Genomic DNA, 22,924 nt, shown 5'->3' on the forward strand with positions numbered 1-22,924 from the left:
AGACGAGGCAATGATTGATTTAGAGCGTTTTTTTTTTTTTAATATTTTATTTATTTGACAGAGAGAAATCACAACTAGGCAGAGAGGCAGGCAGAGAGAGAAGAAAGGAAGCAGGCTCCCTGCGGAGCAGAGAACCCGATGTGGGGTTCGATCCCAGGACCCTGAGATCATGACCTGAGCCGAAGGCAGAGGCTTTAACCCACTGAGCCACCCAGGCGCCCTGATTTAGAGCGTTTTATCACTAGGTCTGTTCGCCACGCAGCACTGGGCAGCTGTTTGTGCTTGCTGATTGATACCAAATGGGGCTCTTCTCCCACACTCAGTGATTGAGAAGTCAGGCAACCTGGCAGGGCTGAACTTTCCAGATCTGCCGCTCTTTGGGGGAGGGGTGGAAGGGCAGCTGGGAGGCGGGGGTGGAAGGAGAAGATGGCATGGCCACTTTTCAACACTCTTCTCTGCTCCTCACCAGCTCAGAGCAGAGGGGTAGCCTTTGGCCTAGGCAGCTGTTGGCATATGGGGATAGGGCTTGGAACAACATCTCTAATTCAGCAGAAAAAGTTAAAGCACAGGCCTTGGAGTTAGAGAAACCTGGGTACGAATTCCACCTTTACTGCCTGGAACTGCATTGAAAATGGAGATAAAACCCAAATTGTGGGATTGTAATGAGGGTTAAATGAACATATGTAAAAGGCTTAGCATAGTGCCTGTACTATAGCAAGCCTTTGGTAAATTCTAACAGCGGCAATAACGATTTTCATTATTGAGTATTATAGCCTTGGAAAATACTGTTATTAAAAAAAAAAACTTCAGAACCTGCTGACGTTATAATGCTAAGTGGGGGAAAAAAAGTTTACAGAATGATTCCAATTATACACGCAGCTATTTTTACATGTGTTCCCGGGTAAAATGGTAATTTGAGTCCAAGTGTTTAATCTGCCCCCAGTCCCAGAATATATCAGAGGATATTTTCAAGAAAACAAAACAACAACCAAAAAGGGAAATCTAGTATTCATGGTTGAAGCTAGGCTGGTGTCATCAATATTCCAGAAATTCTGTGCTGTTGTGCTGGTGGGAGCGGACAGAGTTGTGTCGGAGCATGTGTGAAAGCTGGACTCCTCATCCCCCTCTAAGCCTCCTCTGTCCCCACCTCCCAGGTAAGAATGAGAACACAGGCAGAAATTTGATTTTGAATAGAGAGAGTATTCCTAACAATGCTGCATGCAGTGAGACTGTCATTTACATGTGAGGAAGACAAAGATACTCTCTTATTTCAAGGGCATGGGCAGGATTCAACTCTTATTCTTACCAATGGAACCTGATTGCTGGAAGACTGAACCAGGGAAGAACCCAAGAATGGGAAAGTTATGGTATCACAGGACTCCTGGCCAGGAGAAAAAGTAGTTAAATTAGAGTATCTCAATTATTGTGAATGTAATGGCAAAGCTTAATGTAAATTAATCTTAATGTAAATTAGTCTAAAAGATACAGATCATAGAAGATCTAAAGATAGTAATATTAGCTGAAGAAGGTGACTGACCAAAATGTAAAAGTAGAAAGTGTGAGGTACAGAAATGAAAGGTGGGCAAAATTCCTTATATGGGGAGGGCTTATCAGACTCAAACAATTAGAAATATTTTTAGAAAAATCTGAAAGTACTACTTTCAATTAAAATAGGATGTGTATCTTTCTCATTACTAGAGAAAAATATATTCACTAAAAAACTATCAGAAAAATACAAAGATACAGAGATACAAAGATACAAAGAGAATGTAGAAGGGTAAATTTAGAGTAGCAGTAACAATGGGTTAAATAATAGGGTCAAAGAGATACATTATATAATGCATTTAAAGCATTACCCATGGAACACAGAAAAAATTCATTTGTACTAATACATAAAAAACATAAATTCCAAAAGACAGATATTCTGAAGGAAACCTTTTTGAATCCAACACAACGAACTAGAGTAACTAACTAACGAATACCCAGGCATCTCAAACTTTTAGGATATTCTCTTCGGAACAAAAGGAAGATGAAATTAGAAATATGATTACTTAGAAAGTTGTAACAAAACAGGGTTCGGAGGGGGAAAACCACAAATAGATTAGAAATTTTAGATATCTGTGTAGAATCTGTGCTAGAACATTTAAAATATTGATGAAGTGAGTGAGTTTTCTAGAAAAATACAAATGATGTTAAGAAATAAGGAATGAACCTAAGGTTTCTGATTGGCAATCTGATGGATGATGGCTATTCACTCAAATTCAGGTGAGCTCGGGGTATCTTGGGTGGGAGGAGTCTATGGGCCATCCCTGGGGAAATTTCCAGCCAATACTTGGAAAGATAAGGCAGAATCTCAGGCAAGCTGTCTGGACTAGAGATAAAGATTTGTGACAGTTAGCATGTAGCTTGACATGGAAATCATAGGGGCACTGATGAGGTTGATGAGGGAGAACATATAACCAGACAGAAGAGCGGCTTGGCAAATAGGTGTGAGGAGCAGCAGTGTTTGAAAGATGGAGGAACAGCGGCCCTCAGTGTGGACTGAGATGCGTGGCTGGGGAGGTAGGCATGAAACAGGGCAGTGCACATTTAGGAAAGGTGATGGGTGGATAAATTTCTAGCAGGAGAGTATTTCCAGTGTCATATCTCGCGCTTATGATAAGAAAGGAAAAATTCTGGGGCGCCTGGGTGATTCCATTGGATAAGCGACTGACTCGTGGTTTCAGCTCAGGGTCATGGGATGGAGCCCCAAGTCAGGCTCCACACTCAGTGGAGAGTCTGCTTGGGATGTCTCTCTCTCCCTCTCCCTCTGCTCTTTGCTATTCCCCCTGCCTCAAATAAATAAATCTAAAAAAAAAAAAAGAAGAAGAATGGAAAATTTCCTCTTGGTTTGACTAAAATGTTTTTGGTGACTTTGACAAGAGAAATTTCACAGGGTTCTTTCAAACTTTTAGCCAAGAGATAATGATGATGAAATGTTAGCGTCATTCCCATTCAGAGAAAAACAAGCAAGGATATCCACCATCATCCTCATTTTTAGACAGTGGGGAACATTTTAGCCAACACAAGAGTAGGATTAAAGAACTAATTAGAATTAATATACAGATAAAATACATAGATGCTGTGAACGTATGATCCTAAGAATGAACAGAAATAATTAATGACATCTGTCAGGGGGTTGGTTACAAAATAACAGATAGCTACCATTGGTTAAGAACTTTTCTGTGCCAAGAACTATGTTGGGGGCATTCTAAAGTGGTTCCTTTTAATTTTTACAGCAGACCCATGAAATGGATCTTAAACATAAGCTTAGAGAAATTAATAGTGGAGCTGGAATTCAAACCCAAGATCTATTTGACTCTAAAACTGATTCTCTTAACGACTCTGCCATATTCAGCCACCCACTCCCCTCACAAGCTGCCTGAACAGACATATAAAAACCAAAAGGGTTTCTAGGCACTAGTAAAACTTTTAGAAAATGTGATGAGGGAGTAATCACATTTACAAGAAAGATGATAAAACATGAAGATGACAAAAACATAGCAAAAAACAAAAATGAAAAATAAAAAACTTATTACCTAGATGGTAAGCAGTATACATTTTACTGGTAGAGCTAAAGGAGAGGAATTCATATATGTTGGTACATGTATATGCAAATACACACACATATTGTGTGTGTGTGTGTGCGTGTGTGTGTGTGCACGCACACGCATGCATACTTACCATGGAATTGGGATGGTCTTTCTACACATAATTCCTAAGGACATGTTAGGATATGATACTGTAACATGGTGCCAGGGCATTAAAAATATGAATATGTAAAGTGTTTTTACAAAAAAAAGAAAATGACTAATCCCCAACAGAAGAATGCAGAAAGTATCAACGAGCAGTTCATAAAAGAAAAAATTAAAATGATCAGCTAGTATAAGAAGCTCTTCAATCTCACTGATTAATAACCAAATAGAAGTGACCACATGCATTACTGGAGGGAGTATGAATTTGTACATTCTTCTGAGAAGTGTTCGACGCGATGTGTGTTAGTCCTTAAATACAGTTTTTGGTCCAGTAATTCTGATTCTTGGAGTTTTCCAATTGAAATCATTAAGGCTATACATGGTGGATAATTATTGCTCTGATTTTTATAATAGTGAGAAATTAAGGATCACATTAAATGCCAAACATTAAGAAGCCATTTAAATAAATTAAAGACCATGTCATGGAAAAATATTCAGGAATTCTAAATAACATTATAAAAGAATAATTAATAACCTGGGGAAAATTTGATATATAGTTAAATTGATAATAAGTAGGTTATGTAATGGTGTGAATAGGATGTCTCTGAATAATTTTAAGTATGTGCATGTGTTTAAATCGGAAAAGATATAAGCAAAAATGTTAACCCAGATCATCTCTAAAATGGTGAGGTTATGGATGATTGTATTTTTACTTCCACATTTAAATTTTTTTATAATTCTTTTAAAACAAAAGGTGTTGCTTTGATACTTAGAATAACAGCAACAAATATTCACAAAACATATGTGCAAAAAGGAAGATTAAAAAGGAAGTACACCCTCCTGTGTTTACTGCTGCCTAATGGGAGTGCAGGTGGTTATTATTTCATCTTTTGCATCTTTTTTCTTTACTTTGATTATGCATTAACTTTGAAACTATAAAATTTAAACAACAGACTTTTAAGAAGTCGAGGAAGAAGGGCACCTGGGTGGCTCAATCAGTTGGGGGACTGCCTTCAGCCCAGAGTCCTGGGATGGAGCCCCGAGTCAGGCTCCCTGCTCAGTGGGGAACCTGCTTCTCCCTCTCCCCCCTGCTTGTGCGCTATCTCTCACTATCTCTGTCTCAAATAAAAATAAATAAAATCTTAAAAAAAAAAAAAAAGAAGTCGAGGAAGAGAGGAAGGTGAAAGGAGAAGGGGCTCAACTCCAAAAACTCTTCAGCACGGTAGAAATGCTGTTAAGTCGTTCATTCATGCCCTCCCTCCCTCATTTTACAATCGCTGAGGTTAAGCACTAAGCACCTCCTATGTGGCGGGCGCTGTCTTCGCAACACAAAGCAAGTATGCGTCCTGATTCTATGACACTTTCGGCCTATGGTAGAGCCTGGCATCAAATGAATGTACACGCAGCAAACGGTAATTGCAAATTCTGAAAGTGTACTATGCATAAGAACAGGGCTTTATGAGAATAAACTCACAGAAGGTTTGTATATGTATGTATGTAAATATTTGAGAGAATAGGAAAAAGTGATAATTAGGAGAATGAATAGATGATAAAGGTAAACTCGGGAAAGAGAAGGGGGAAGGGGGAAAACACATGTCAGGGTAGTTTATTACCTTCATAAAAAACTGGGATATGGTTGATTGTGTAATATTTCTGATTATTTGAGAGTGAGCAGAAAATTTTAAGTTGTGTGCACTTTGGGCAGAAATAATAAAATAAGTGTAATCATCCTGACGTTTTGAAATATCATTCTACTGCAAAGACATTAAACTACAATGCATTCCAGACTTATAAATGTGAATTAACCAATGTCATCTTTATCCTTAACTAATTGTATCCATTATGTATCAATTCTCAGATAATACCAGCACCTTTCTATTGCCAGTGGAAGACTTAATTAGAGGCTTTGTTTATGGCCATGAAACATACTCAAAAAGAGGACTTTTCTTTTTCAGCATTAAATGAACCCACCATAGACTATGGCTTTCAGAGACTCCAGAAGGTCATCCCAAGGCATCCTGGAGATCCGGAGAGATTAGCTAAGGTAAAAAAAACAAAAACCTTTTGGAAATTGACAGGTGAAAACCTTATTATGGGATATCAGCAAACTTAGATAAATCCAGCAAATTAAGTCCCTTTAAAATTACATTAGGCCCTGAAATTTGGCTAAGCTTTAGGTACACATAAAATATCTTCTAACTCTGAGATATAGTGTGATTAATATCCAAGGGAATAGGAAATCTGAAAATTGGGTCCTATGAAATAGATACACTACAAGTATCCAGCTTATGAAACATTGGCAACTTTATGAAAATAAATAATTACGTAATGGCTTAAAAATGTAAGTTCCCACTCCTTTGTATTTGAATATAATTTTATTCACCCATAATTGCAGGGACACGTTAATCTACAGTCATGTATTCATCAAGGGACTACCCTGTATATAGATATTAAATTAAGCGAAAAATGCCTCCATAGAAAATGTCTATGAAATGTTTTGCTTTTAAGTGAACTTGCTTATGACAATTATATCATAAATATGGCCCATTATTCTAGCTTTTGTCATTGAAAAATACATTAATTTATTAGCTATTCAATTAATGAGATGTTATTAAATTTTAACATCTACATTTGCATTTTGAGCACACACATTATCATATGCCATGTTCTCTTTTCTGTACTGTGAGTAAAATTCAAGTACCACATTTGCTTCTGCATCACACCTTCATTTTCCTCTTGGAAAAATCCCCAGCCCCACCATTAAATTAGATGATATCTGGAAAGTAGGTTAATAGCAATTTAAAAGGCTGTTAAAAACAGGAGGTGGAAAAGACAAAATGAGACGAAAGGGATTACTGATTACTAATTCTCTCTGGTTAAAGTGAACAGAGGGAAATATTATTGAAAGAATTCATCTTTATTAGAATAAAATTTTGCAGAAGGCACTGCCAAGATAATTTCAGTATTACGAACAACTCCTTGGCAAGCAGCTAAACTCAGGTCAGTCAATCATTCTAAGAATTTTTGGTTAATTAGAGTACCAGGTTCTTTCATGGAATGGTCTGAAAGTTTTTAATGACACTTCCATGACTTAGTAATTTCAACCAACTCCATCTTTCATCGGGTCATTTTTTATTTTGGTGGCGCAATCATCGATGGAACCGTTTTGTCTAGATGGATTCTGTGTACATACGTATTTAGGGAGGGATTTATATGTACAGTTAAATTCTGCCTGTCAAACCAAATATAGGACCTCGTAGCCAGTTATTTATATTTTCGGAAGGATGTCTGGACTTTTTATTTTTATACATAATTTTCCTTTGAGTTGGCCATTTGCTGGTTTCACCTTTGCTTCTTCCTCACCCCTTCTGCTTTTTTTCCTAGGAGATGCTATTGAAAAGGGCTGCAGATCTAGTGGAGGCCCTCTATGGCACCCCACACAATAACCAGGTTAGATGCTCCCATCTTACACTGTTGAGTATGACTCTTCATGCTGCATAAAAATGTTCACCTCCACCTGCCGTTTTGCAGGACATCATTCTGAAGCGAGCCGCAGACATTGCAGAAGCCCTGTACAGCGTCCCCAGGAATCCCAGCCAGATCCCAGCTCTCTCCAGCTCCCCGGCTCACAGCGGCATGATGGGCATCAATTCATACGGCAGCCAGCTTGGGGTCAGCATCTCAGAGTCAACACAGGGAAATAATCAAGGTACTACCCTTTCTCCGAGTCAAAATTCCAAACATCCTACCCATTTACAAGGTTGGTTTTGCTTAAGCAGAGGGAGGTAAAGCTTGATTCATATACCATCAAAGAAGCAAGTCCCCAGATAAGCAGTACCATCCTACATTGGATTATCTCACCCTGATAGGTGGTGTTTTGTGAGACTGGGGGGCCTTTTAGGGCCCAGTTGGGACCCTTTAATTGCAAATATTTAAGATTAAGATGAACTGTGATTAACTTCGAAGGGTTTTGACTTCCTGAAACTAGACTTACAGGTGTAGTTTGACTAAAACGTGCAGTTCTGCTATTGAGATTATCATCTTTAACGGTGGAAGGAAGCTGAGTCATTGCCATTTCGTTTGTTACGCATGATCCTCTCTTCCCAGCAGCAGAGGCAGAGTGGTTCCGTTTCCTTTAGTGACTTCTGTTTTGTATCGTCTCATATGCAAATGCAGAGCAGCACACTTTACAGCTATCTGTGCTTTTTACACGTGAGGTATATTGCATAAAGATTTTTGTCACTGAGGTTGATTTTATTAAGGGGCTAAGTTGATCACAAATCATTTTTTATCATTTTTTAAAATTAAATCATAAATATCCTAAGGATGTCCCTAACCTTGGGATAGTTGTATTTCCAGTTTCATTCATCCACTGGAAGGGAATTCCTCATTCTCATGACCAGGGTGAGTTTTTCTTACAGCAGGGTGGGTGCAGACATATGATTGCCTTTTTTTTTTTTCCTTCAAATTGAGCTCATTTTAAAAATAGCTTTAGAGACCATTATCTGAAGCGGGTTATTTCAGGATGGGTTAGGTGGTGTCTCCATGCCAGGGTTTTGGAAGTATGGGGAGGACTTGTTCCTTCCCCATTCCTCCCACAGACCAGATCTCCCTATATGCAATTGCTGATGCTTCCATGTCTTTGGTCAAAGAATAGCAAATTAGATGAACTTGGCAATAATTTTTAAATAAAAATATTCCCTACCTCTACGCGGGGCATGGTAATAGCCTTGAACTAACTTTTCTAAAGGTATGATCTGCAGAGTACGAGTGGCCCTTGAGATGTTATTAGGATGCCTTTTGCTCACCATTCCCAGAACAGATACTGTGGTGTGCTAAATTTGGGGAACACTAGGTTAGCAAAGTTAAACTGGTTTATTTATTTTCTGGGACCCACGTATGTGAATCTTCAAGGAATGGCTATAGCACACAATATCTGCGAGGTTTTACTTGATCACAAAATGCTTGCCTCCGTGATAGCCATCAAGATCTCATAGGGCTCTCATGTGTTAGGAAGATTAGTCATCACTCCTTCGTGTGAGCTGGAGATGTTGACTGCAAAGGAGAACAAAGAGGAAGGAGGGACCATCAGAGACAAGGCCTTGTGTAGGATGGGGAAGGGAGAGGAGGATATAAATGCTGAAGACAAACTGCAGACCTTCTGCCCCTGCCCAGGGGGGCTTGGAGTGTTCTATAGTCAGGGGGACCATGTGGGCCCATCCCGCCATATTTGGTCTTTGCCATTTCATTTATCTGGGCTTTCTCCTTGCTGTCCAGGGTACATCCGCAACACAAGCAGCATCTCTCCGCGGGGCTACTCTTCCAGCTCCACCCCCCAGCAGTCTAACTACAGCACCTCCAGTAACAGTATGAATGGCTACAGCAACGTCCCCATGGCCAACCTGGGCGTCCCAGGGTCACCAGGATTTCTAAACGGATCCCCCACAGGCTCCCCTTATGGAAGTAAGTGGCTTTTCCATCTTTCTAGCTCTCCCTGTGTCTCTGTCCCTGGGTTTTACTCTTCTGCCTTTTGAGGGAGAGTTACAACTACCGATGTCTTACTGACTTGTGGAGGAGTAGCCCTATTTTCCAAGGAAATGTCTTCCGTGCCTTTTGTTCTTTTCCCTTAGCTAGACTTTGGTGCACTTAGTTTCTCCAAACCTTCTGAAGGGAAGAAAAGGAGTGAAGCTATTTGTTTTGTACAAAGAGAGGGTAGATGTATGTGGCTTGTGTGGATGGGAACAAGGAATGAAGTTCCCATTTCAGTTACTATTATGCATGCTCTTCATTAGGCACTTTCAGAGGTTTTTCTTTAACCCTCGTGAGAACTTTCTCCTTGTTATGGGTGAGGGGGATGAGGTGCACAGCAGTTTACTCATCCAAGATCACATCAGTAGGATAGAGCGGGGTCATCATTTGAACACAATTTGTGGCTTGGTCATTTTGAGTGTCATACCACACTCTTGGGTCACTTTGTTACATGGCCCTCCCTTCCTTGTGTACCTTCTGAGAGATGAAATTTAGCTGCTCATGAGAGAGTGATCTGAGATGGACTTCTCAATCCTAATCTGGGCTAGCTAGATGTCCTAAGGTTTGTGAAAACTCATTTGGGGTGCTTTGAGGGCTAAGAAGCCTGAGAGAATATGTGTCCTCAAACCTACCTAGGGAATACTTCAGGCCAGGAGAGAAACCACCATGGAGGGTCTGTGTGAGTGAGTGGAAAGTTCTTGAAATGCTGGCTCCTGTTGCAAGGCTCTAGAGAAGACCCTGTCTTCACCCAGAGTAGTGGTTCCCCTATGCCAGGAACAAGCACAAGTCAAGGACACCACGCAGCCATTTCCACCGCAGCTCAGGGAGTGACATGCCAAGGGTCTGGAGGCTACCTTCCGCAGCCTCATTGGTTCCCTGGGGACACACACCCATGGGTTACTTCTGGGTTGTCTATTCACTTCATTAGGCTTGAGAGTCTACTCAGTGTGTTAAGGACATAGTGACCAGACAGCAGAGGTAATAGAGCCTGGTTCTTCCACTAAAACTAAAATCTTGTTGCTGCCAAGACATGAGTTCTATGTTGTGTCATCCTGGATGGCCCAGATCAATGAGATCTGAGTGGTCTCGATGAATAAACTCGTGCTGGCTCGATTTATTTCTTTACTTAGTTTTACCTTCTCTTGTTCCAAAACATTTTGGGAGATACTAATAGTGAGATGAGTGCTATGAAAATATAAAATAACAGCTATAAGAAACTGAGATAAAAGAAAAAAAAATATCGATAGGAAAATTAGATGAATCCAAGGTCTAGTCTGGACATCATTCAGTCGATTCAAGGGAGACATTAACTTGGTTTGGAGGCTTATAAGATGGGAAAGCAAAGAGAGAAACAGTCTTTGTTATCAGATTTTATGTCCACACAGTTTTGCCGGTGGGGCCGGTAGGGTAGCACAGGAGAAACCTGATTTTTCTGTTGCTGAGACCTTGGAGAGACTTGTCCCATGAATCACCATAGAGAGGGTACCCCATGTGCAGAAAGGAGCACATCTTCAACAAGTGACACAAGGGCAGGGGAGCCGCTATGAAAAGATATGATAGAATGATGGTGACAACCATAAGAGTAACCCACAACTGCATTCCACTTTGCAGCCTAGAAAGCATGTTCAAATATAGAATCCAATTGCCTCCTCAGAAGAACCTTATGCCATGCTGTAATCATAATTATTGCTATCATTTTCCCTTATAAGATATGAAGAATAAGCATGACTTAACGATTCATAAATAGTAAAAATAGGAATAGAAATAGGTGGTCAGATTCAGAAGACCATGTTCTAAAATCATTCAATAATATAAGGAATATTTCATGTGTTTATAATATACAATTAAGCTGATCCCTATAGAATTGCTTGTTTTGTTTCTCCAAATGGTAATTTTACATGTTCAACGTACATTTATGAACAAGCATCTGTGTATGAGGCTGAACCACATAAATCATCATTTTTTGTAGCTCAAAAATGGCCAATATAATAATATAGTGGATACTGTGGTGATGAGGGAGAGAGAGCAAACAAAAGACAGGGAAGGGTTAGGTGAGTAGGGTTGAGGGATAGAGAGACAGACAGACACAGAGGGAGGACGAAGAGATAAATGAATACATCCACTGGGTAATTGCTTGATGTTTCTTACGAGGTAATTCCTTTGGTAGGAAAGGGACCTTCCCACTCCAGCAAGTGACAACTTCCTTCCACTAGCCTTTCTTGATCATCCAGCCCCACTGCCACAAGAAAAGTGATAGCACCCATTAAATCATCCATTAAAACAAGACAGTGTATGCAGAATAGAAAGATGCCCCCTTGCCCAAGGGGAGGGAGAAACGCAACAGCAAACCTGCTCCTTGTGCCTACCGGGTCCCTCTGATCTCCTGCACCTTTTATTTTCTGAAGGAGGGTCTGAAGAAGTTGCAAACTGGGAATGGATTCCAAACAGTGCCTGCATTACGATAAAATCCCTACTGCAAAAATACCGAATACCCCACGGAGTTCATTACAATAGCATCTGACCTGTATTTCTAGCCAGCTAAGTCTTAACTTCTCTGGGAAATACCAAAAAACAGCCCAGGGGAAACCATTTTGTCAATTCAGTTGCATGTGCCTAAAAAACACCAGTCTACGATTTTTCGTTGTCTTTTTTAAACGATGCGGCCAGACCAGGGCATGGAGCAATCATTTGCCAGAGTCGTTCAGAAGAAATAAAGCCAAGCCTCTCGGTCAAGCTGATTCGCATTGTGGCCAATGCAGAGTATCAGAAACCTGCATCTTTACTGCTCTTGCTCTCACACGACTTCAAAAATGGCCAAACAGATGTTTTTTCAATTTCACATACAAACTTCACTTCCTGGCGGTAGCAGTGTGTGCCAAGTTCCAGCTCAGTGCAAGTTTTTATGGCTGAATTCTAAACCCCTGACAATAGGGGGTTATAATGAAATGCTGACAGACCCCTTAGCGCCAACAAATGCAATGGCTCAGTGCAAAGGAGGATATGGTGGCCGGTGAGTTCCAGCTGGGACTCGGCAAGCCAGTCAATCCTTATAAGAAGAAAAGTGGTTTTTCCTTAACTCCCCATGTTCACAGAGATTTGGGGGCCAGACGTCCTCGCCTTTTCTTTGGCCTCTGTCCATAGAGAGAGAGAGAGGGATGTCCAGAGTAATTCTCAGTTGTGATCAGCTTTCCTAAAATGGTGCGCTCTGGTGTCCCCACAGATGGTCTACTCGACAAGCTTGCAACACTCATGGGCCCGCTTCTTCCAAAGCAGAATTGCCACCAAGCAGTTCCAAAGTTTGGGACAGAATCTATACAGAAATCCAACCTATGTTCAGGGAGTCCTACTTCAATGATATCGTCTTAGACTATGCCCTGGGGCTCAATATTTTTATATTTTCAAAAATAAATATCAAGACATTTTCTATTATAGAGGATTAAATGATGATTATAGAAAATTTAGAACATATGGAAATAGTTTCAAAAAGAAAGCCTACTCCCACCATAAAAAACAACCTTGTTAACATCTTGACATATTGCTATTATCTTTATCTCCAGGAAAGGAAAAAATCCTGTTACAATAGTAACATTCTCATTATGCACAATTTAAGAAGCATGTATACTTAAAAAAGGAAAGAAAAATGACACACTTTATTTCTCTGGAGGCATGGCCATTGTTAACTTTTAAAGTATGGCATTCCAGCCATAGAAGGATACATTTTGGAAATTGTAATGTCTACTCTGATGCACAGCTAATGGGATTCTGCCACAAGATAAATGAAAGAGGGAGTGGAAGAAAAGTGGCAGAATTATCAAAGTCACAGATATGAAGCTAGGCTCCATAAAATCTGTCAATGATGCAGACTTGTATCCTAAGACTGGGGAACAGAGATGAGAAGTGATGTTTGCTTTGCGAAGTTCACGGCAATCAAGAAGCTTTTCCCAGGAATTTGAGAATTTATTAGTCTCTTTGCTTTTTTTTTTTTTTTTTTTGGTAGCAGAAAGGTTAAAAGGCAACCTGGTTTGCAGGTAGTAAAGCCTTAAATCGAAGAGGAACATTAACACACAGGAAATCTGTTATGCCTATTGTTAAGGATTATATTTTTTTTTTACACACCCCCCCCCCCCAGTGGAGATTTTCCACTTGTTTATTTTAACAGCTTTGGTTTCTGCTACATCAAAAGTAATGCATGTTCATTGCAGAAAACTTTGAAAATAGGGACAAGTGAAAGGAGTAAATTCAAGAGCATTCATAATCCATTGACCAGAGAGGACATTGTTAAAAGTTTGGATTATATGGCATCCTTCTAAACTTTTACTTTGTATGTTTTCTTAAAAAATAAGCCTGAGTTTGATGTACATGTTATGACATAATTTGCGTTATTCATCTGAGGAGGCATATCTTTCTGAGTCATCAAATATTCTTCTCCAACATTAGCTTTAAAATTTGCATAGCGTTCTATTTTATAGAGTGAATATACTTTACCTTGCTTAGTCACTTCTGTTTTTTTTTCCAATTTCTCACAATTATAAAAATGTCCTTGAATCTATTTTTTTTTTTTTTTTTTTGCAAATTTATGATTATCTCCTTGGGATTAATTTCTCAAAATTAAATTACTAGGTTAAAAAATATGCACATTTTAAAACACTTTGATTTTAAATACACATTGCCAAAGTCCCCCCCAGAGAGATGAATGCTCCCCTTAGAAAAGGAAGAGTATCTGTTTCCCTGGCCTGTTCATTTCTTCTTAATCTTTGTCAATTTCGTAAAGTGGTAAGTATCCTCTTGTTACTGTTTTAATTTGCATTTGATTACTTAGCAGTTTGAAGGTTTTCAGGTCTGTAAAGACTTTTTGGTCATCTTCCTTCCTGTCTCCTTTGGTGACTTTGCTTTTCCTTTCCTTTGCCCACTTTTCTAATTGGGATGTTTTCTTTTTTCTAATTAATTTGTAAGAAAGCTATCAGTTATCAAGGATATGAACATACCTAAATAATTATCAGGAAGATTTTTTCTAATTTGTCATTTGCCTTTTCTCTGTTATGGAAGGTTTTTTGGGTTTTTTTGTCACATGACCAGTCTTGTGATGTTCTCGTTAGACTTCGAGGTTGAAAGAATTATGTAAATTAAATAACCTTCCTAATTTTTCTACTAGTGCCTTTATAATTTTTTTTTAGCAAATAACTGATTAGTCCACTTACATTTACCATAGTGTTTAACATGAGGAATCGCTTTAAATTTCTGTCTCCGGGGGACTTGCGTATTGTTCCCATGCATTTATGTCCCCATTAATTTGAAATGTCGCCTTTATTAAGTTTCAGTTCTCATATATATCCAGGTCTGTTTCTGGCCTCTTTTTTCTCCAAGGATTTGTCTGCCTGTTTCTGTGTTAGTATAACACTGACTTCATTGATGTAAATTTTTCGTTAAGTTTTAATATCTGTTAAGATAAATGCCTCCTTAGTACTTATGAAGTATTCACAAAACTTTCTGGGTCTTACGGTGTTGTCACTTTTTAAACAGACAAACATAGAAATTGCATCTGTTGAAATACACAAATTAAAATTCCTTTTGGGATTTTGAATATAGTGGCATTAAATTTTAAATTAATTTGGATGTTAATTTAGCATTTTACAAAAATTTCATAAAAACTATCTTAAATGGTATTCATCCTTTCTGAAGGAGGCATAATATTCTATTGTATATACAGACCGTATCTTCTTTATCCATTCATCTGTTGAAGGTCATCTTGGCTCTTTCAATTATCATATGGTTTTACTTACTTGTGGAGCATAAGGAATAACATGGGGGACATAAGGAATAACAAGGAAAGGATACGTGAATTGGGGGAAATCTGAGGGGGGATGAACCATGAGAGACTGTGGACTCTGAGAAACAAACTGAGGGTTTTGGAGGGGAGAGGTTGGGGGGTTGGTGAGGCTGGTGGTGGGTATTAAGGAGGGTATGTATTGCATGGAGCACTGGGTGTGATGCATAAACAATGAATCTTGGAACACTAAAAAAATAAAATAATAAAACAATAAATAAATGAATAAAATCTTAAAAACATACATCCCTATTTTAAATGGGCACTTTATAGCTCTGTGCTGATTCACCCCTGCAACAGTTGTCTTATGTCACTTGGTAAAGTTTGAGGTGACTCTTCCACTGAGGCAGCCACTTTTGACCTAATGAATCTACGTTAGGTTGAGCACTGTTATTTAGAAAAGAAATATTTGTAAAAGTGAGTCCTACGCTGAATATAAACAGAATCAGTGTATATATGTAGGCTTAATTCACCTTATAAAAACCCTCCTCTGTAAAGCATAGGGGGGAAGGTGGTGCTATTGCAGACACAGAAACTAAGGCGCTGTCTTGATGCCTTCATGATTCATAGCATGGCAGCAGGGATTGGACTGCGGTCAGAATCAGGGCCTCCTGAGTCTCAGCTTTTCTTTGGCCTCTAATTCTGTGCCTTACACAAAGAGGAAAGGTCCCCAACCCCATTTCATTGATGCTGAAGCCAATGTAAAAAGAGGAGATTTTGCTTGAGAGTGTGACTATAATCCATCCTCAATGTTTAACCCTGTATCCTATTCTATAATAGTGAATTAGCCCAATTTTTTTCTTCCTTTTCATCTTCAAGTATTATGTGAGATTCTTCCAAGACTTTATCCTCCTTTCTAATTCTTTTGATTCATGTTACTTGAGGAAAGAAAGAGATGTGCTCTTTAAATCAGGACTATGTAAGGATGAGCAGTTTTTAGATAAAGCTCTTTTCTTGAAGTCTTTGGTTTGTCTATGTAAGACATCATATTGGAGGTATGCTGTATGATTGCTTTATATATGCAATTCTGTGACCCAGCACAAAATTTATCTTTATAGTGAGAGGGGAGAAATGGGGATCGGATCTTACACACGTCATCAGAACAGCTGACCTTCAATTCACCTTGTATTTGGCCTTTGAACCGTAGGTCGCTCTCATGTCCTCACTTTCACAAAATTTACTTTGTGGAGTAGCTGGGTCACTGGAGATAAGAACCAGAAGTTTCCATTCCTGGCTTTGACCATTAGGTTCCAGTAATTCTTGTACCAGCTCATATGACAGCTCAGAAATCTGGAGATTGTGCTAAAATAAGTCCCTGGAACTTGACCTTATTCCACAAGATGCTGTATCTGACAATTTTACCCTTGTGAACTCTAGTTTACCCCTTGCTTGAGCTAGTTGAACATAGAAGATAAAATTATCTTCTTGTATGACGTAACTTGGTAGAGTATCTGACATTAAGAGGTAGGGCATTGCATTGTGGAAATTGCCTTTATTTTTCTTGGAAATTACAACACTTAGCTTTTGGCTTCCTTTAAGTAATTTTATTGTTAATATTGGTGTTTTTTCTGCGCATTACATCAGAGGGGTCTGACTTGCAGCTTCATTTCCCAGGAGCTCTGAAAGTCGAGAGAGAGGGAGGTAATCTAGATGTTAATAAACGTGTACATTTAATGAGGCAGTGGCCCATAGAGATGGCACTCTCAGAGCTGTTAACCCCATAGATCAAACCTCTGGAGCCCTGAGAGTTGCCGGGGAAGCACAGAGCTCCCAGACAGGACTTCTTTTTAGGGTGAAAAAAGTTTCCATTCTTGAGTAGATTTGATGATTTTTCAGATGTTGATCTCCATGTTCTCCTGTCAAGCTTCTACTCAGGAACAAAGACCTACCAGAGTATTACCTCCTGCTGCTGCCTTCCTGATTCCCTGGCAGAAGCACAGTCTGCCTGCTGAGTCTCCCCAGCATTGTGTACATTCCTCCAGCAGGGTTGCTACCCTAGTCATTGTTTTGTTGGTATGTTCCCGCCACAGGGCAGGGCAGGGCAGGGATGCGGTCACGTTCAATTTGTTCTAATCCCTAGAATCTGGGATAGTGCCTGGAGTGAATGAGTAATTTCTCAATGAATGTATACAAGTTATGTGTCCTGAAGACAGAATTTAACTCCTAGGTTTGTCCTTTCCTAAGAGGATTGTGCCTTTGCTTTCCAGTCATGTCATCAAGTCCCACTGTTGGATCTTCTAGCACGTCCTCCATCCTCCCATTTTCCTCTTCAGTTTTTCCTGCTGTCAAACAGAAGAGTGCCTTTGCCCCTGTCATCAGGCCACAAGGCTCCCCTTCACCTGCCTGCTCCAGTGGCAATGGAAATGGATTCAGAGGTAAGCAAAGATATCATGCTGGTACCACCATAATAAAGGGGCCGCAGTAAGAGCAGACAGCACAGCATCAGTCCCTATCTCTAGCCATTTACCTACAAAGAGATGCTTTGGTGTTTCCATCGTGGGACACAGAAGGCTTGTACAACTGAGCCGCTACAATACCCGAGAACAAGAAGGGGGAAAACTGAGAAGTCGGACAGCTCTTCACGGTCACAGAATTAAGTATGATAGAGCCATACATATCTTCCAGGACACTGTCTGGAATTCCCAGACCTTTGCTTTCCATAGGCCCATGTCACGATTTCCTAGAGGGTGCCTGGTCACATCAGATCACAGCAGACCACACGGTGACTGCTACTTACCTATAGGCTTGCCCCATCTGCAGCGCATACCTATTCCCATGGTATACATGGACAGGAGCAACCAGCACATTGTGAGAATTCTGGTTACATGCCAGTCAGATTGATAGCAGGTATCAGATCGGGGTGGAGCAGGAAAGAAAGAAAAAAAGGACTACACTGTCTAAGAACAAAAATTAATATCACCCATCAAACCAATTTTTGAGCAATGTCTGAAAATATGGTATGACGTAACATAACAGAAGTGTGATGAATACATGAGAATCTAATCATCTCACTGTGAATGGGAGGCAGCTGAAGACGAAAGAGCAAATTGGAACCTGTTGAAGACTATGGATCCTGACGACCCACATTATTTTTAGGCTCTTCTTCATGTCTTGACCTGAAAACATTCATGACAAGCAAGTGTTGGATAAAACCAAGCAGGGCAGAAGTTGGTTAACCCCTTGCCACTCAAAGCCTCTGAGGACAGCAGAGCCTTGCATGAGCTGTGTGATCCCTGGGACGGCATCTGTCTAGTAGATTTACGATTGTGCATAGATTCCTGATCCTCTGGGTCACATGGGAGGGCTCATCCACCAGTTGTGGCTGAGCAGAGCTCTGGGAGGTGTGGTACGTTCCTGTCTCATTCTACCATAAGAGACAGGGGTGTCTCCACAAAATCAAGTGACTTGACAGAGAAACTATGAAATAGGAACTGAAACCCAGCACTCAGAAGAGTCCCTGAAAAGTCTTTTACTTCCATCTACACAAAGCAGCTGGGTAACATGCCACCCAGTGTGTGAGTAGCCGGAAGCATCTGTCTATTTGAGAGAGAAAAAATATATATATACATATATTTCATTTTCATCTAGATGTCGGATCCCTAGGGAAACAGGTTCTGCCTATAGCTGTGTTGCCCACCTGCCCTGTCTCTCTTCAAGGGCCAGTGGTTTCCATCTCACCCTTTGGGGATATGCTCGGAACTTTTTCTATGAATGGCTTCATCTCCAGACTGATAACTGCAACTGTTAAGTTTTTGCTTTATCTTTCCCTTCTGCATGCCTACTTCAGTGACAATGTCTCCCCTTTCTAAGTTCTGTGGTTTTAGTCCATTCCTTTACCAAGTGGGGGCCCCCCAGGTATCATTGGGGAAATGAAGAGTGGGAGCCCCACGAAAGGCTAAGAGGGAGTGTAGGTGTAGGTGGAAGTCAGGAGGGATGCAGCCCTTTCCTTGTTCCAGACAGCCCTGGCCAACATTTTCAACTTCACTTTGGGGACAAAAAGTGTAACTTGACTTCCGCTTACCGCCCCTCCCTTACCTCCTCTCTTGCACGTTGGGGAAGTTAAGCTGGTTGTCTCAGATCTTCTGGATCTGTACTGTCCAGAGAGACTCACATATAGGGCTTGCTCGGCTTTGGTCCCCCCAGTAGGCCAGAATCAATTTTTCACTGGCTCCCATGGCCTGGAATCCCTACCCTGCCTGTTGCTGTATGCCCAAGTCTGGTTGTGGTATTACCTGCTCAGGGTTGAGTTGGCTCAAAGAGCTGGAAGTATCTGTGTGGTCATAGTGAGGTTTCTCCGTGGGGGTAGCAGTAACCAAAGTAGCCAAAATAAGGATCTCTCTAGGGTCCTTAGCCATGTGAGCTCCTGGTCAGCACAGGTCAGAATAGTTAGACCAAGGACGTGGCTGAGCCACCCGTCCTTTGTCTGTGGGAGTGACGATGTCATCAGTTACACGTAGGCTCTGGGATCTAGTCTCATTTCTATAGAACACTGAGAAGTCCCAAACCTGTTTTATTTATTTTTAATTTTTTAATTTTTTAAAAGATTTTATTTATTTACTTGAGAGAGATCACAAGTAGGCAGAGATGCAGGCAGAGAGAGAGAAAGAGGAGGAAGCAGGCTCCCTGCGGAGTAGAGAGCCTGATGCAGGACTCAATCCCAGGACCCTGAGATCATGACCTGAGCTGAAGGCAGAGGCTTAACCCACTGAGCCACCCAGGTGCCCCCTGGAAGCCAGTTTTAGATCCTACAATTCCCTCTCAATTTCTCTGGTGATCTGAACCTTAAGAAGAAGGAAGACTGGGGAAGGAGGGTGAGGAGGAAGGGGAGAACAGCATACAGACTCCCATGTTTCCTCATTTTGCATCAGGTGGCTAGAAGCTCCAGGTCCGATGCTACAGAGTGTCCCACGGATGCTTAGAGGGAGAAAATGAGTTGACAGCAAATGCTCTAGCCATGGTCACTGAGTGAAGGAATTCTGGGATTCTAGGGGTGATATACACGAAACTTCACCTTTTTAGAGACAGACAGTAGGAGAGTCAAAGTGTGTTCGGAGGTGCTTGAGTGATCACAGGCTGATGGAGAGGTTCTGCTCTCTACTTGTTAGGTGAGATGGTCTCAGTCATCTGCAGAGGCCACGTACAGCCAGCCCTCTCTGAGACTGGCTGGTTTTTAGCAAGACCCCGAACCAGGCGCTTTACACCAATTATCTTGCTCAAGCCTCACATGTGACTGGAAGGGGAAGGTCATACCATCATCATCATCTTTAGTGAAGTAGTTTTCCCAAGGCCACACAGTAAAATGACTTTAGACATTTGGACTCCAGGGCCCGTGCTATGACGTGGACAAGAATAGTGCAGTTCCTCTCCTCACCCTCCACCCATACCTGCTTTCCACCTGGACCAAAGCGGGGTTATTGCCTTCTCATGAAATGCCAAAGGCAGAAAGCAATTGGACAAAGTGCAGGTCAGCACACTCCCCACCCCCCACCGCCGTACACAGGCTTACTTTTTTTCCAATTAACTTCTGCTTTCTGTCTGTTGGCTCTGGTTTCTACAAGCAGAAAGTCAGGGTCACCCCATAGCAGAGATAGCATGGATCTTCTTCTTGGAGCATTCTGCCCTTGTAATGAGCTCCTTCCATAACTCTCTGAGGACCCAGAAAAAAGAAGTGGCTGATGAGTTTTAAGTGTAATAGACAAGTTCAAGTTGGAAACGTGAGCCAGAATCCTACTGCCAGAGAGCTTACGGGCAGTGTTCACTGTCCCACCTTCCACCTCATTTACCAGGCATTTGCAGTGATGAGTATAGATTGTCAAGATAATATTATGCACTATGTGCCTGATTCATTTTCCAGCTCCCTCCAGGAAAAGAAAAAAAAAAACAAACCCTCCTACACTCTGGGATAATTAACCAGGGTTGCTATGTCTCCAAATCATCAGGGAGTGTCCAGAATTGAACTGCCTTTATTGAAAAGTTACATCGATTCAATATATAGTAATACAGGCAAAAATAATTAAGGCTTTGCTAGCTGTGTAAGACCTTAATCCAGATCTCACAAACATTCAATAAAGGCTGTATGGGCAGGGAAATAGACAGCTGACAGCTTTGCCTGGGAAGACTAGCTGGCATGGAGAGAAGGGGCGGAGGGAGGGGAGAGGGGAGGACGTGGGTGGGAAGAGGGGTGGTGTTGGGGGCACACTGGAAGAATTTTGGCTATTTGCTTATCAGTTTAGTAAGCACCACTCAGCAAAATGCTTCTATGATCATTGATAAGCTCTAGATGAGCCAGAGACAATAAAACTCAAAGGATCAAATACTAGATATGGCTTAAAGTTTTGATGCAAGGAACTACTCTGGTGATTTCCAAGAATGTGAAAATTCTATGGGTTCATCACCTGAAAGCCAAGGTCAGAGGGGTGCATTTTGCTGTGTGATTTTTCCCCATTGTGCTGATGCAGCTTTGTTTCCCACATCAAGGGGAAACCTTGGACCCAGTACCCCGCACAAGTATTATCTGTGTCTTCACTAGCTGGAGGAAACATTGGGCAGTACTAGGGGATGGAAGGGGTGAAGAGTGGAGATTGGGTGACTCCCAAATTAGGAACTACATTAAGTCTTCTATTCCAGTGGATCAGTATTCATCAGTGAACAAGCATCACATACCAGCAGTAAGCGCTAAAGGCAGATGAGCTTGCGGGGTTGGGGGGTGAAGCTCACCACATTTCAGCCAGAGTGGATAGAGACCTAGGATCATAAAAAGCCCTGTTTGTTATAAATATTATATATGATGTTATAAATGATGCCTGGAAAGTTACTCGATAGGCTTGGCACCTGGAGTTTTCTAGATAGTTCTAGAATATAATCTAGATATAATCTAGAAATTATGATACTGTAATGATGAAAATAAATATATTGCAAATACATTAAAACATAGTTTTTTGTATGTTTGTGTCTATCATGTCAAGTATACAAACCATTAATATAACACAAGGCAAAACCTAGCTCTTGGCCTCCCCGCAAAATTTCAACCAGCCTGTTTATATTGCAGTGATTTGGTAATAAGGCTTCTGTGCCGCTGATAGGCTGTGTGTTAGACCAAACCTGGAGAAAATGGGTTCCCACATCAGCGGAGTGTACCATCTCCCTGCGTTGTACCAGACTCTGTCAGTCCCCACCCCTGCCCTTCTCTCTGGGTTAGAAACCCAAGCGTAAGCATCTCTGAGTCTCATTCCCATCTCTCTCTTTCCTTGCAGCCATGACCGGGCTTGTCGTGCCCCCAATGTAAAGAAGAGGAAGAACTGCTTTCTGATAGCACAAAACTACTTACTCTGATGGACCAATAATGAAGAAAGCACTAGGAGCTCTTCGGGAAGAGTTGTGACCCAGAATGAACATGACGGATAGATTTGGGTATGCAAGGACCTGCATCTTACCTGGTCTCACGTTTCTCATCTAGCTCTCATGGTGGCTACACAAACTGACCCTCTTGGGGACAAGGACAAAAGATGTCATTGACGTAGTCAGTGCTAAGAGCAGAAATGCAACTCTTTGTTATGAACATTATGAGAACCACCTTCCTATGTTTGTAAAATATTTAAGAAAAAAAATTGGCAAACAATTCATGCTTAATATTTTGGATACTATTTGTTTTTCTTTGTAGGAAAAAAAAAGTTGAAAGTTTCTATTTTCTATGAAGCCTTTCAGATACCAATTTAGTTTATGCAGAAAAAAAAATTGAACAAAACAGGGTACCAGCATGGAAGACTTTCTTAAACAAAACCTGAATTGAATGATGAAATGTTGTTGTATGTGTGTTTGCTTATAGTTTAATCTCTTT

At 40.8% G+C, this 22,924-nt stretch overlaps 1 protein-coding gene across 6 annotated transcripts in view; it reads left to right on the top strand.

Moving 5' to 3' along the window:
• EBF2 (EBF transcription factor 2) overlaps positions 1-22,399 on the top strand; it is a 185,469-nt gene extending 163,070 nt beyond the window's left edge. For 3 of the 6 annotated variants that reach the window (XM_045997172.1, XM_045997170.1, XM_045997174.1), the window contains 6 exons: positions 5,690-5,778; positions 7,119-7,184; positions 7,266-7,443; positions 9,012-9,197; positions 17,295-17,462; positions 22,341-22,399. In XM_045997172.1, the coding sequence (XP_045853128.1) occupies positions 5,690-5,778; positions 7,119-7,184; positions 7,266-7,443; positions 9,012-9,197; positions 17,295-17,462; positions 22,341-22,372 (719 nt within the window). In that variant the 3' untranslated portion in view covers positions 22,373-22,399. The remainder of the gene's footprint in view (positions 1-5,689; positions 5,779-7,118; positions 7,185-7,265; positions 7,444-9,011; positions 9,198-17,294; positions 17,463-22,340) is intronic. The other 3 variants (XM_045997175.1, XM_045997173.1, XM_045997176.1) reach the window with 2 other exon arrangements.
• The last annotated feature ends 525 nt before the right edge of the window (positions 22,400-22,924 follow it).

Source organism: Meles meles, chromosome 2 (genome assembly GCF_922984935.1).
Source record: "Meles meles chromosome 2, mMelMel3.1 paternal haplotype, whole genome shotgun sequence".
NCBI classification, from domain to species: Eukaryota; Metazoa; Chordata; class Mammalia; order Carnivora; family Mustelidae; genus Meles; species Meles meles.